At 41.4% G+C, this 16,670-nt stretch overlaps 1 protein-coding gene across 3 annotated transcripts in view; it reads left to right on the top strand.

The window, feature by feature from the left end:
* Nucleotides 1–16,670, top strand: part of BMPR1B (bone morphogenetic protein receptor type 1B) — a 519,259-nt gene that overhangs the window by 453,736 nt on the left and 48,853 nt on the right. For all 3 annotated transcript variants that reach the window (XM_088464464.1, XM_088464463.1, XM_088464465.1), the window contains 3 exons: nt 2,010–2,172; nt 12,721–12,823; nt 15,108–15,210. In XM_088464464.1, the coding sequence (XP_088320590.1) occupies nt 2,010–2,172; nt 12,721–12,823; nt 15,108–15,210 (369 nt within the window). The remainder of the gene's footprint in view (nt 1–2,009; nt 2,173–12,720; nt 12,824–15,107; nt 15,211–16,670) is intronic.

Below are 16,670 nucleotides of genomic sequence, written 5' to 3'. Positions count from 1 at the left end.
CCGGCGCTAACATATTATATAAATGTTCTCCATTAGGTGCCATACAGTGTGTGAAACATTACTTTGCTCTGCTTGTTGAATGATAGAAAAGCAGATATTGCACATGGCAGGTTAAAGCAAACATTAGACCCAGGCAGCGCTTGAGCAATGTGTCACCATTTTAAATGAATCCTATGCTCTTGGTCCACACCTGCCAAAATTACAGATTGAAAAATCAGGGCATGTTAAATTAGGGGCAAACAACACCCAGTGCTGTAGACACTACTCCTAAGTGCTCTCAAACCATATTCATTTCTGGGCAACAAAGAAGTTGTTGACTGTTTTGTCAATTATTAAAACACACAAACCCCCAAACTTTACTGTGGACCAAACCGGGATACGTATCAAAGGGGATGTGGCCAACTCATGCTGAGGGGGCATGGCTATGCCAAGAGATGGTGTGTGACCACAATTGGCAAGTGTGTTTACAGCTACTTACCCATCAACAGACGCATTAATTGCTGCATGCACCAGGGGCAGGTGTGCCCTTCATTTGTTCACCGGACTGGATAACGGGAATACCTTGCCTAACTCAGAATTTTAGGAGGAATGGAAACACTTAGTTCTCTAATATCCATTATACAGCAGTTGTAAATAAAATGTTTCGCCTTCCATTATGTGTATTAATAAATTCCAGGCATTTCTCAGTAATCAGCATCTTTTAACGACTATCTATGATGAATAGCCTTCCCTTACTACCGAATTTCAAGAGTGATGGTCTACGCCCACATAAAGTTCATTGTCTTGGGCCAGAGGCATCACTTACCTGGGTGACACGGTGCGGCTGGATTGAGTTATTTTGCACGCGCTTTTGAAAAGGGGTGTGGCTTCTCAAAAAGAGGTGTGACCACCTGTAGCTGCTAGTGCAGCCCACAGCCTCTCCCCTGCCTTTCTCCATGTCCTGGCTTCACAGTGACACCATCCCATGGGGTGACACCAAACTAGCAGAGCAGCTCTGCTATTTTGGTGTCACCCCCTTGGATGGTGTCACTCAGTGCGGCCCGCACCCCCTGCACCCTCCTAGTGATGCCAGTGTCTTGGGCTATATCCCCCAAAGTGCTTTAATATAGGGGTCTATTTACTAAGCCTTGGATGGAGATAAAGTTGACAGAGATAAAATACCAGCCAATAAGCTCCTAACTGCCATGCCACAGGCTGTGTTTGAAATATGACAGTTAGGAGCTGGTTGGATGGTACTTTATCTCTGTCATCTTTATCTCCATCCAAGGCTTATTAAATAGGCCCCATAGTCCTCTACTGGTAATTCAAAACAATTAGAAACAACCCTTTTCCTATATATATGGAAACTTTTTTTTTAAAAAAAATTTTGTAATTACTCCATAAAATATGTAGACATTTGATTCTAAGCTTTATTACAACATATAAATGTTGCAACATAGCAGTAGAAAAGTCAAGAATGTGACTGCTGGGGGTTGTATTACAAGTGCTATAAAGGTTTTGAATATTTTTCAATCAAGTATGTTAATATGGTAGTTGGTAATGACAGACCAGTTGTACTGAAGGTTCTGCTCTTTAGAATGTTTTGTAATCCTATGCTGTGACTTCTCAGCTATCCATTAATGAGCTCATTAGTATCTTCATAGACCTGCATGGTACAATATTAGATTTTGGCACCATCATACTGATAACACATCATGTTATTAGATATTTCCTTGTGTCCTTTTATTTAAGTATTATTTCCATTCAGCCATGCATATTCTGTTAGTACTATCTCTTGGCATTTATGTAACTGCGGTTAGAAGTGAGTCAGGGAAAGTGGTGCTTCACATATTTTAGGATTTATAGTGTTAGAAGTTCATCTGGTAATCTTTAGGAGCTTGTGTCTCTCTTCATGGAAATCCAAAGTTTAACTTACTGTGAAATTATTTGCTTTCTTTTTAGTATATTTAAATGTGTGCAGAAATTGGCTTTCCGCCCAGATCTTTATAATTTATCCGATTCCCTTTCAGCAAATCTTTTTGATAACATGCTACTGAGGAGCTCAGCAAAGCTCAATGTGGACAGCGGCAGAAAGGAGGACACAGAGAGTACAGCACCTGCTCCTCCACAGAGGATGCTGTCATGTTACTGTCATCACCACTGTCCAGAGGACTCCTTCAACAATACCTGCTGGTTGGTACACATTACATTGTTTGCCATTATTTGTAGTATTCCTATGTGTTCGTTATATGGCGTGAGCCTCATTTTCAACTCCATTTGTAGTTGTACTGTATATAATTTTCCCCCAATCAGAAACACCCCAGGATGCCATTTTTAACTTGGACAAAGTTTACTTGTTATTGTGCAATATTGGATAATATTGTTCAATATATTGTAATATACAATAGAGTCAGTTCAATTAGCCATTGCAACAGAAGGGTACTTTGTAACCTACATACATTCAAAATGTGTAAAGAGAGAACCATTTAAATGTAGAAGACTGGAGCATGGGGTAGTGGTCCCTGATAGAATGGAATGTAGTTTCTAAACCATTTAGAACAAATCTGCAGGCATTATCTGGGCAGGATTTTTGGATAGATTTTTTTTCTCCATTAAATTTGTAGTATTCTAACTTTGCAAGCCAGAAGTACTGTAACAGTTTATGCAGCTAGTATTCCATAAACTTGGATAGACATTGTGATCTATGGGTCTAGAACACTAGGAACCGTTTTCTCTTTAAGAGAAACCAAATAACCTGAACCACATTTTCCTTAACTTGGGACAGTAATAAATTAATAAAAAGTTGAAGAATGTACCCAGCAGATACAGATATATGTGGTATTGTAGGTATCACCATGTTTAAAAGCATATTGGGTGTAATAATACAAGTTTAGGAGGATATGATAGGTACTTCTAATTCATCCACACAGTTAGTATCTTCTAATGGGCCAGCTTCCCAGGCTCGAGGGGCCAAGCCAGGGGAATTTTTATCATCACCTTTTTATGTATCAGTAATCAGATTTTTATAATAATATAACACTAATATTCATTTATATAGTGCCTTTCTCCAAATGCTGTACTAAATCAGGGACTTCTATTCTTAGTGATGAATCCACAAGTGTGGATTTGTGACAAGAAACTCCAAGACAGTAGGGCATACTTGCCAACTTTCCCTGACTGTCAGGGAGACTCCCTGAAATACTGTAGTAGCAATCCCCCTGACTCCATGAAGAGTCTAGCAATCTCCCTGATTGCACATTACCCCCATTATGAATTTGTATATATTAAATAAACAGAGATATGTACATTCAAATGGGATCATTAGTATAATTTCCCTGAATTGGTTATTATTAGACACAATGATCCTTATACTTTTTCTGCTAAGTATCAGTGTGTTTTCATCAACAAGTAGATCATACTAACAGCTTTGGAGCTCATTTACATTTGTATGTAAGTCAGTATTATGGCACGCCTCTCAGATGTAGCAGTACACGCCCACTTTACCGCCATGCACATAGGTGTTGCTTTCACCATCTCCGTGAAATGGTTTTTCAAAAGTAGGCAAATATGCAGTAGGGTGGCATCTTGTGATAAGAAACTCCAAGACAGTAGGGCGGCCCACTGGAAATTAGTATTTAGCACATGACCCTTCTGTAGATAACATAACAAATGTAAAGGAATAAATAAATTGACAGCTGGACAAATCATTTTAAGTTTCCATGTAGCTATAGCTGACCTACAGTAAGTTCCAAATGTCTGTTTATTTAGGCTATCAATAAAATAGAGCTCAGCACTCCATCCATTATGGTTTCCTAATGAGATGCTGCAGTAAATGCCCGTACAGATTAAAAAATAACAAGATAATCAAATTAGTTGCCATTAATTGGCAATATTTTTTAATGCTGCATTAAATTGATGAAGACAAGTTTAATAGATGATTTCTAATAGAAAAGGGTAATAAATGGTCACTACTATATTATGTGTTTGCAATCTGAGTATAATCTTACAACAGGTAACATTTAATTAACAGTAACTGTCTTTTCTTATGTTTATTATGGCAAAACAGCCATATACCTTCTGTCAACACAAACCTGAAACTTCCGCAACTTAAGGTGCATCTTTATTGCAGGGCCGTGTTAATAAATAGGCCAATTATTATCAATATTCCTTTCATTGCATTGTAAATCACACTGAGTATGGCCAATGTCAGTGCTCATCATGGAACGGGCAGGGCAATGTTGGTTTTATAGCTTCAGTTGCCTTAGAAAAGCAGAGTAACGCATTTTCAATACTCTGGGATATCAGCCAAGTCTGGCTTTAGTCTGTCTCTAGCGATCTGTGCCATGTGGAAACCTACCCTAATACCAAATAGAAAGTTCTCACAGTGTTTTACAGGGTGTTAACATCATTATTAATGGAGAAAACTTGAAAGATTGTTTCGAATAGGATTATTGTTGGATATAAAATGTAGGCAGAGAGAAAAGTGATATATCTTTTTCAGGAACAGCAAAGAGAATTTGTGAGCCATACAACTGAAAAGTAGAGTATGCCCTTCTATGCTTCATGGTGTGCAGTCACTCACTGACAGTCTACTCTATGTACACATGAGCTGTGTGCCTGTTTACTGCACTATGTACACGTGAGGTGTGCTAGCTTTCTAAACTATGGAAACATGGGCTATGCTTTCTTACTGCACTATGTACACATGAGCTATGCTCGCTTACTGCACTATGTACACATGAACTATGCTCGCTTACTGCACTATGTACATGTGAGGTGTGCTAGCTTTCTAAACTATGGAAACATGGGCTATGCTCGCTTACTGCACTATGTACACATGAACTATGCTCGCTTACTGCACTATGTACACATGAACTATGCTCGCTTACTGCACTATGTACACGTGAGGTGTGCTAGCTTTCTAAACTATGGAAACATGGGCTATGCTCGCTTACTGCACTATGTACACATGAACTATGCTCGCTTACTGCACTGTGTACACATGAGCTATGCTCGCTTACTGCACTATGTACACATGAGCTATGCTCGCTTACTGCACTATGTACACATGAGCTATGCTCGCTTACTGCACTATGTACACATGAACTGTGCTTGTTTACTGCACTACAGTATGTACATGTGGGCTATGCTTGCTTACTGCACTATATACACGAGCCATGCTCGCTTACTGCACCATGTACACATGAACTGTGCTTGTTTACTGCACTACAGTATGTACATGTGGGCTATGCTTGCTTACTGCACTATGTACACATGAGCTATGCTTTCTTACTGCACTATGTACACATGAGCTATGCTTTCTTACTGCACTATGTACACATGAGCTATGCTTGCTTACTGCACCATGTACACATGAACTGTACTTGTTTACTGCACTACAGCATGTACATGTGGGCTGTGCTTGCTTACTGCACTATGGAGCTAATTCAGAGCTGCTCGCTGCTGGCCGCCTTTCGCTCTGAATGTGGCCGTGTTTTCTCTATTTATTTTTTTGGTCTCCGGTCACTCGCAAACCTGTGGGTGACCACCCCACATCTTGTGTGAGCGGGCTGGAGACCATCGCGATAATCGCGACCATCGTCCTTGCGACAAGACCCTGGGGTAGGGTCTAGCTGCCACAAGGCCGAGTGGGCTTCCTGCTCTAATAGAGCAGGAAGTCCTCTACTGACATCAATGGTGATGTCAGTTGGACCGCCCAACAAACGCCAGGCATTCCTAAGGGAACATCTGCATTTGTGCAGCCATCCCCCCTACCCGCCCACAAAATGGGGCGAGCTGTCAATCAACATCGACAGCCGCCCCGTCTTGTTGCGAGCCCCGCAGCGACTGAACTTCAGTCGCTCAGCGGGGCTCGCGCACGCCGGACTCGTTGCAGTGCGCAAACATCGGGTTGCTTGCGAGCAGCCCTGAATCAGCTTCTATGTACACATGAGCTATGCTCACTTACTGCACTATGTACACATGTGCTATGCTCGCTTACTGCACTACGTACACATGAACTGTGCTTGTTTACTGCACTGCAGTATGTACACGTGGGCTGTGCTTGCTTACTGCACTATTTATTTATTTTATTTATGAACAGTTTCTTATATAGCGCAGCATATTCCGTTGCGCTTTACAATTGGAGACATTTATAGAACAAAACAGGATAATAGACAGATATAGAGGTAAAAGGGCCATGCTTACAAGCTTACAACCTATAGGGAAAGTACACATGAGTTATACTTGTTTACTGCACTACAGTATTTCCCCCACACCAATGTCCACCCAAAAGTGGTAATAGTCCTAGTATTGTAAGTTGTTGTGTGCTGCACTACTTTGTCTAAACGCTATGTGTTGACTTGGGTAGATCTATAGCAGCCACAAATACTTGTGGTCCTTTACCATATTTATTGTCTGAAATAAGTAGGATGAGCATCTGAATAGGCGCAGGTGAGATCTAGTATAGTGTGAGATAGATGTTATGGACTTTTACATCAAAAAGCGGGTGTAATGTATTGGAAAGAGAATTTTTAAAAATATCTCAACAATTAAATTGACATAAAAGTTAAATTAAATTGTAGTCAATAAGATAGTAGCACAAAGTGTTACATAAAATGACAAAAAGAGTTACAGAGTAAACAGTGATCTAGGTCTGGGTGAGACAGCAATATTAAAATACAATAAAATAATATAATTGTATAAATATTTCAATGTTTCTTCATCAAAAAAATAACAGAATTGTAATATCTGTATAGAATGTTGAAATATAACAGCCGCAAGAGTATCAGAGTTGCAGTCTCTGTTATTATACCCTTTATACTAAAGTCCCAGGTCTGACCCGGGATTTGGAACAAGTTTCCAACCCGGATAAGACCTGGCACAGACCCCTTTTACACCGTTCACACTGGAGCGGGGTCTGCAGTGACCCGGCCCTTCCAGGCGTCGCAGTGGATGCTTGGAATTATGTCATCTCCAAGTGCTGCTAGCCGGCCACACTGGAGCCGGGTCTGCAGTGACCCGGCCCTTCTGGCTTCTCAGTGGACGCTTGGAGATGTCATCTCCAAGCGCCACTGAAACCAGCCACACCGGAGCCAGGTCTGCAGTGACCCGGCTTTTTCGGCATTACACTACAGTGGACAATTGGAGAAGATGTAATCTCCAAACGCCACGCAACCTGGACAATTGGGCAGCATGTGGCACGATCCAGGTCATTGTGACCTGGATCACTCCATTTACACTGCAGGGTGACACAGGAATGACCCGTGGCCAACCCTGCAAGCTACCCGAGTTGGATCCCCGGGTCCCTGGACCCTGGTGGTTCCGTTTACACTGATAAAAGTCCCATGTTGATGCGTGTTCACGTGCATCAACCCAGGATTTTCAGGTCGGTGTAAAAGGGGTATTAGCTGTATAGATGCCTCCTAAGTGATCTATTAATGTTGCTGGTAGTTGGTCATAAGGAGATGACTGATATTGCTTTTAGTTTTGGTTGGACGAAATAGGGTATTGCAATCAAAGCAAGATACTATAATTCTTAGGGGTCCGGGTGCGCGCACCTCCTACCTTACAGGTTTGTTGGTGTGTGTCTTCACGTGGCTCCTTGGAAATTATGACAGGTACATTTAATCCTTTTGTGTTCTGTGCAGGGAGGCGGGGACACCACGTTTTGTAATAGGTGCTCCCTGACAGTCACTGTGAGTGAGCTCCGGGGCGTAGGTATTGGAATAGCGTGTCTGCACTTTTGTCACTCTTCTGTCTGTCACTAGTGCTCTCTGCAGGGCACAAAAGTACATGAAAATACACAACCATTGATTAGATGGTAATTGAACAACTCCAAGGTGTTGAGCCTTGTAGAAAGAATCACTACCAGCACCGATCAAATGAGATCTCTGATATGGTAACGACGTATTGCAGAGATGGGATGTATACTTACTATGGGGTCCATTCATCATCACTTAATTTTTACAACAGCAGGTGAAAATTAAAATGTTTACCTTTTTTAGTAGAAATTAAGGATCAGGGCTATTCACTATAAAGGTAATGCAGGAGATATCACTGATCTCAGCCCCGATCTGTCCAGCAGTCCCATATAAACCAGTATGGAGACCTAAATTCATCCAGCTCTGAAAATATAATATTCAGAGCTTGACTGCGGGAGCATTCATCATCTTCAGATGGTGTTTGCTCCCACAATTGCAAAGAGGGATTCTTTCGGATCCCTCCACCCCTGTCCGATTCCTTCTGCCGGCTGCCGGGGCTTTGTGCGCCTGCGTGAAGCTCAGTTCATGCAGGCACACTAGCATTGCCGAGTCAGATTTGCCAGTGATAAACTTTCACCACTACAAAAGTGGCAGTGAAGTGGATTGCAGAGACAGCTGATTTTCAGATCAGCTGTCTCCGCACTGGAGAAATGTTGAATTGCTCCAGTGAATATGTATCCACTGCTGCTACTGGCAGCAAGTTGGATACCTAATTTTCCATGGCCCTCTATATGATAGGCAGTCAGATAATGGAACTGGATCAAAGCTGGTTGTAAACCGTGTAATAGACCAGGACTGGTTAAGGGCTGTTGTCAGAGATCGTAAAACAGGACTGATTCTGGTCTGGAGGCATACAGACAGTATCATATCACTGGGTCAGGGCTGGTGGAAGACGGACAACATCTAGAGACATGCCAAGGTCACAGGCCGGAAAAGTCATTGAAATCCAAAGTTAGAAATAGACCAGTAATGAAAGATCAATCCAACAGAAACACAGTTGGCTCACAGCAAATAGAAGGGCTGTAACTAGGGGTGGGCAAATGGCGCCACTACCCAGGACACGGGGTCTAGGAGACGGCACTGTTGCTGCCCCATGGCACCTGTTTTTGGCATGCTGAGTGCCTAGAACGACACCCTGCAGCCGAGAAAACTACCACCTGGAGCACCAAGAACACTTCTCTTCTGCCTATTGTGCCTGGACCACAGAGTCGCCCAGTCTTCTGGTCTCAGCAGTCTTGGCCCCTCATTGTGACATTATTTATATTAAATTATTGTCCTGTTATGGCACTGGCAAGCTGGAAACTTTCACAGCGTTTTGGAAGAGGCATGATGAAGACCAATCAGCTACCCTTCTGAGAATATGGCCCCTCTTGGTCCCAATGCATGGCACCTGCAGAACAACCAGTCCTACAGCTGGAAGCTCTGTACTGTTAGGAGAACCAGACACCGGGACTTTGCCAGGCAACAGCTCCGACTGTAGGAGAGTGTTACAACTTAAAATAGTGAAAAACAGGCAAGGAAGACTGGTATAACACATTGTTCCTGACTGTCTCGTGTGCTTTTAGAGTTGTTTCAGTAAATGCTCACTTATTATGTTATTTCATTATACTTTGTTGCAAATTTGCCCTGAACAAACTATGGCCCTCATTCAGAGCCGTACGCTCTGAGCAGATCGCACGCTCTGAATGAGGGCCGCCCTTCATAATTATGGAGCGTCCTCCTGGACGCTCGTATAGCTGTGGGTCACCACCCACAGCCTATACGAGCGTGCAGTTTGATGGCCGCGATGGTCTTGACCATCGCGACCATCGCCACTGCGAGCCGGAGCCTGCGGTTGAGTTTTTCAACCGCAAGGCCCGGAGTGATTTTGGCTCTATCAGAGCCAAAATCACTCCCACTGACATCACTAGTGATGTCAGTGGGCTGGCTTCTGACGGTAGGCGTTCCCTTGGGAACGCCCCCGTCAGGGAGGCACGCCCACCAAAGGGGGCGTGCTGTCAATCAACATCGACAGCACGCCCCCTTTGATCAGACACAACGAGCGAAGGAAAGTCCTTCGTCGCGTCTGGCGCATGCGCACGACGGAGCTCCCGCCGTCGTGTGCATGCGCAGTGCACAACATCGACCCACTTGCGAGCGGACAGCCTCTTGCGAGTGGGTCTGAATCAGGCCCTATGTTGCATGTAAGAAAAATACTGCCTGCTTTTGCATGTAGTACACAAATGCTGGACAGCTTTAGATTTATACACTGCAATTTGAAGTAGAGCTAGGACGCATCACGCTCCCAACTCTAAATATGTTTGCGCAATTTACATTTACTACCCTGCAGAGTTACATGGTTTTGCCAAGAGACAAAACTGCACCTTCCAGATGGATTTACTTTACATCTAAATTTAAATGAAGCCCAAAATGAGTATACTAACAGAGGGCTGCTTTTTCATCTAGCTGTGCATAGACCAGGAATTGGCAGAGCTTGGACACATTGCCATTGAGCTGAATTACATCTCCTAAAATGCTCAGTATTTCAGGCCCAGAAAGATACACATTTTAGACCTACTGGTTATTTTAAGTCTGTTTTAGAAAGTTTTCTTCACCACAGGTGTAATCTGTCTCTGCCACTTCAATGGGAAATGCATGTGTTGCCAAATTAATTTGACAGTGACGTAATTTAGTCAGTGTTTGGATGACTGCTGGGGGAAAACATTCTCAAAAGCCGCTAAACACATTAACATTTTTATACTAGTAGATAACTATGTACATTACAGCTCATACAGCTGAATATTAACTCTCATAACACCACTAACTTTTGAAATTGTATTTCCACAGAAAGCAAGAAGCCTGTCAAACATATATGGATTAGGGCACGTTAATCCCACCCAAAATGTATAGTTCACATTTTACCACTCTTCTCACTAAAACATGAGCCAATACAGAAAATAGGGGGTATCACCACATAGTGTATATCCACACCCTTCATACTGGGGACACAGGGATACAGAAAACATGAAGAATGATAGAAAACTAATAGTGTTGTAAAACTCATCTAACAATTCTTTACATTAATAAGATCTCATACAGGATTGGGCAAAGTGGCTGATGTGACAACAAATCGAAAATATCATTAATTCTGGTCAGTTTATATTCGGTCTTGCTGCAGAAAAAGGCAAATACTGGCTCTTAAAGCTGGGTACACACTTATCGGCCTGATTTGTCGTTTCTGGGCAAATCTGAATGACAAATCTGGCATATAGTTAATACTGGGTACACATTAGAGAGATTTTAATCCGATTTGGCCAAAACGGAACTACAAATCAGGCATATCGCTCAGTGTGTATGCCCGATTTGCGCGCTCCCATGGTCGCATGCGATATCGTGCGTTTGCAGGGTGTTCCTGAACATTGGCGCGATTCCCGGATGCTCAAATGTGTACTCGGCAAGTGTGTTTGCCCGATTTGTCGAAGGTGACATCTCCTGGTCGGCCCTGTTGCAGAGTCAATCAGAAGATATCACTAACGATGCCATGCTCCCAAATGCAGCATGGCATGTTAGATCGCACGGCACGATGCAGGGTCCCATCACCCGTCTGATCGGCCGGCTACACATCGTTCTAATGTGTATCTGGCATTGCTTTACAGCTGAAATATATTACACTTTGTGCCATATTTAATTAAAGCTGCACTACTACCTAGAAAAATATTGTGAGAGATGCGGCGGAAACCCAGGAAAGCCAGTTGTTAAAGACATACCTCAGGGCTGTGTCTAAGGAAATATTCATCTAGGTGGATTAACTAGAAAGTAGACTCCAAATGCACTTATACATTTACAAAACCAAAGGGAGACCATAGAGGTGGCTACGATACAATGACAAAACTTCATGACACATGGGTTTTCTAGTTTCTGTTTTGACATCATAAAATTATTTTGTTTCTATGGGGTACTCCAGCCATTGTTGTTCTTCATTATTTATATTGTTCTGCAAGCAATGCTAAACACAAACTGGTCCTGCTGTACAGATGCTACTTTAGTGGCACAAAGAGATCTGATCTACTAGAGCCGGCCTCTACCAAAATGAAACATGGTAATATGTCTGTATAATTATTATTACCAGTTATTTATAATGTACACCTAAAGATATTTTATTCACTTTGTGCTGTTATTTTTAGAAACTATACACTGCTTAGTTTTTCTTACGATTCACAGATAGTGGTTGCCAAGAAATGCATTAATATGTACCTATAATGATCAGCTTGTAGATGGTGGGATGCTAAATCTCTCCAAACATTTTCACATTGTCCATAATTGATATGATGGTGTAATAGACAGCAACAGACAGCAGCAGGAGAGTAGCGTAACTTCCATGGAGCAAATTACCACGGAAAATGGCCAGAAAGTTTACTTGCCATCACACTGCATACATAAATTATCTGTCAAACATGGGTATTTCTTATTTCATTTATCATGAAGCATTCCACCACAGTTGCAGGGAACTTGAACTGCTCGCACTTCTGGGGTCATGTGATAATCCTGAGTTCTTACCTCTCTTGTATCCACTCCCTAGTGACACTGACATGAGCACAGCATCCACACTGTCTATGATGCAATCTTGGCCATGGCTGGCTGATGATTTCTTCTCACCAGCTTCTCTAGTCAGCAGTTTGGACTGCATGAACTCTACAAGCTGGTGATCTAACTTCAAAATGAAACAATCTGTTTCTTTTCAAAAATGATGTGGCAAACGGCCTGGGAGCTTTCCACAACCAATACAACTTAGTAGACAAACCATTATGACATGTTTAGCAGCAAATCATTTTAGTCTGAATATTTCCATGTTTCTATACTGTTTTTCCTTTTCTATAACTGAATGTGCTATTGTTTTCTGCCAGAGGCTTACAAGGTGTGTAATGTTATGCTGACTGTTTTTCTCCTATGATGAAAGCATTGAGCTTTGAGGTATTTAAATGTATTTGGCTGTCTGCAGGACGGATGGCTACTGTTTCACAATTATAGAAGAAGATGAATCTGGACTTCCTGTGATCACCTCTGGCTGTTTAGGATTAGAAGGCTCCGACTTCCAATGCAGGGTACGTTGATGACTGTATATAATCACTACTGTTTCCGTCTGGCCCCCTGGAGTACTTCAGTGAGTTGATACATGGTTGCCAAAATGGAAGCCTTTTGTGCTTATTTTATTAGTAAGTACACTTTATTTCTTTTGGTACTTAAAGATAAAAGCTAATTTCCATATGATCTCTGCTTATAACATGAGACCGAATGACAAAGAAGCGTTCTGTTGCACAGCTGTATATGCCGGTGACTGAACGGTTTGCACACAATGATGAGATCTGGAAGCTGTGATTAAAACTCTATGCTGCTAGAAGAACAAGCAACAACTTTCTATCCATTAGCATAAAAGAAGTTCATCATTGCAGGGGATAATAAAGACATCTGTGTGCTTGACATGCTCTGGAATGTATTCATTTTAGGCAACCAATTCATATTTGATAACAAAAATCATGTGCACTTTTGACCTTATTGCGCTTCGGCACAGTTATTAATTTAGTGAATGATACATTATGCTGAAAATGTTCCCTTTGTGTTGGTTCCCACACCCTGAGTTGGCTCATCCCTTTATTTCCCAGATGGCTTTTATTAAGGAGTGATTGTCCATGTGTGGTCATGGGAGGAATGCTCATAGCTAATAAGCTCTTACTCACTTCCTGCAATGGGTGTTCTTAAGGGCAATGGTTATATGATAGGAAAAAATAACAGTTCAATGAATGGGTTACTGTCTGGCCGTCCTGTCTGCTATATGATTGAAATATTGTATGTTTGAAAATATAAGGCTTTCCTTAGAATAATATGAATTAATGGCTGACCTTAGCGATAGCCATAGATAAGCAAGTTTTGCAACAAATTATTTCTTTATATAGATTTCATGGTCTGGGCCAAGCATTTGGGTACAGTAACCAAACTGTACATGAGCCTATCACAATATACCAATGATAATGATGAATTAGGTACTTTTCCTCCTACTTTAAAATATAAGGCTATTATAAGTTACTGAGGAGTTTCATGACCATATGAAGGCCATGGAACTTTGAGGTGACTTGTAACAACTGTAACTGTACTTTACTGTATGGGATGACGTATTCCTTATATTACACACATTTCCTAATAACATTGACGTGGTGACATCAGGATTTACTGTTTATACAGATATTGACAGGAGATCATATTAGCATCAGTTGTTGCAGAAATCTTGTAATATAGATATATATATATATATATATATATACAGGGTCGTAACTAGGTTGGTACGACATGTTATTGTGTATTATCACTACAGCTATTGGATTCACACTGTATTTGGCAGTGACACCTGGATAACTGTTGCTCTGGTAGTTTGTACAAAGGAAACTGTACCCCTTCATCATCGTACAGAAAAAATCAGATTGGTCATGCCCCTTCCCCATAAGGCCATGCCCATTTTTAAACATGTGCCTTAAGTCTATCTACAGCTCTGTATATATATATATATATATATATATATATATATATATTATACCTATATGTGCCTGAGCTTACATAATTTATTTTAATGTAGAATAAAAGTATTTATTTTGTTACCCTAGACACGTGAACTTATTTAGAGTTAGAAATAAATCGAGTTGAAATCCATCATTTTGAACCTTGGCAAAGGTTGTGCTGCAGGGGGCAAATATAAAACGTGCAGCTAGATTTAGGGTGAGGAGGGTGGGTGTGCGTTCTACATAGCTCAGCTCTAAATTGCACTGTTAAAATAAATGTCCAGATTTTGTGTGCCACATACAAAAACCTCTCCACTTCTAAAACCCGTACTTTAGTAAATATACCCCCTGGTGACAATTATGTTTATTTAGAGTTAGAAGCAAATCCAGCTAATGGTGCAAATTTGAACATCGTCAAACCATTTTGCAATATAAAGGGAGCAAAAACAAAGGGTTTCTTTATAAGCAGGGAAAATAATGTCTGCTTTTTGTATGTGGCACACAAAATCTGGACATTTATTTTTATTGTGCAATTTAGAGCTGAGCTACATAGAACGCACACCCTCCCTGCTAACCCTAAATCTAGCATATTTTAAATTTGCCCCCCTGCAGACCCACAGATATTAATTTTTTTGTTCCCCCAGTGAAATACCAGGAACAGTAAATGGGAATAATAATAATTGGTTCCAATGTCAAAATAAGAGGCATTGTCAGCCAGGGACTAACATTGGAGGTCTCTTTTGTAGCTTGAAGTCCTTAGAGCAGAACTGCAGACATCACCTTTACAATGTGCTGATATTTTCTCCTCATGTTTCACATGAATATATTTTTGTTTTAGGATACACCTATTCCACATCAAAGGCGATCCATTGAGTGCTGTACAGATGAAGACTTTTGTAACAGAGATCTTCACCCCACCCTGCCCCCACTTAAAAATAAAGGTATCATTGATGGGCTCATGATTTCTTTGAATATGGCATTCACAGCTTTTAATACATAGCACCAAGTGCAGTTTAGCAGTAAATACTATTTTTTTGTAGGGAGAGGCTCACTAGGGGGTATTTCTATGGATAATTTGAGAATTGATTTAACTTTTTCATGGAAGATAATACATTCCTTACATATCACTGACATAACTTATAACAATTCATTTGAAAGTTTTTTTTTTTATATAATTTCTAGGGAGGTATTCAATTAACTGCTAATTGCTGCGCCAAAGCAATTCATTTAGCAGGGATTACCAAGCGCACGAACCCCCGCAGGTTATGCAGAATCAGTGGGTTTCCGAGCCTGAATCCCAAATTTTTCAGTGGAAAGAAAATGCTGTTTAATTGAATAGCCTTTCCCCGTGCTGCAGGGATATTTGCCGTTAATTAGTCACGGGGGAGGGGGGGGGGAGTTACCCCACAGCTAATCGAATACCCCTTAATTAGACAATTTTGCCTATATTGACTCATTTGTGCCTTCCCTTAAATACTTTGTGGTGGGCAATTACTGTATGTGTGTATAGACCCAAATTTACCATTAAATAATGGCTGGATGTGGTTGAAGAAAGAACAAATCTGATTGGTTGTGCAGTTATTGCACTAATTGTGTCTTTCAGATATGTGTATATGCTTGTTGTATGGAAACCTTAAATTAGTCAATTTAATTTTTACTTCATTAAGTGAGGCCTTCCAAATGCCCATACTCAAAATGAAATTGTACTTCACATTCAGGAAGGCTGCTAAATAATGTTTACTCCTGTGTATTTGTGTGCTAGACCTTTAATTTGAAAATAATGCTCTGGTTTCATGTACATCATAGATTGGAATATCAGATTGACATTTCCATGCAGAATTTGTTGTAACTTTTAATTCAGATTCTAAATTAGAACAGTAATTTAGCTATACATGGGAGACAGAGGGCCTGATTCAGAGCCGGACGCTATTTGCGCTCGCTCGTTCAGAAAAAGGGGCCGGCTATTTAAATTGAGCGCTCGCTCTTTGCGGTCTGTTGACGCCTCTATGTCTGAGCGAGCGAACGAAACATGCACTCGCTATTTTGTAAAGACGCCCCCTGGCCGCTCGCATCCCACGTCATCTCCGCTATTTATTAGATTAATCGAGTACATCGAGGCACTCGCTATTTTGCGAACACACGATTTCCGACCGCACTGACTGGTTGGCGCATGTGCATTACGACCCATACGCATGCGCATATGTGCAAACATCGCTTGGAGTGAACGAGCGGCCGCTTACGAGCGGCTCTGAATCAGGCCCAGAGAACACTGGGCAGACTCAGAGGTGGACGTAATGCTGATGTTTCGGTGATGAGCAATTATTTTTGTAATGCGCATGCGTGTAAGTTGTACTGTGCATATGCCAAGTTTAGTTACTGAGTGTGGACTTCTGATAGACAT

The sequence above is a fragment of the Taudactylus pleione genome, unplaced genomic scaffold, assembly GCF_031769625.1.
Source record: "Taudactylus pleione unplaced genomic scaffold, aTauple2 ptg000055l, whole genome shotgun sequence".
Classification (NCBI taxonomy): domain Eukaryota; kingdom Metazoa; phylum Chordata; class Amphibia; order Anura; family Myobatrachidae; genus Taudactylus; species Taudactylus pleione.
The sequence above is the reverse complement of the archived record's forward strand: the minus strand, read 5'-3'. Positions and strand labels throughout refer to the sequence as shown.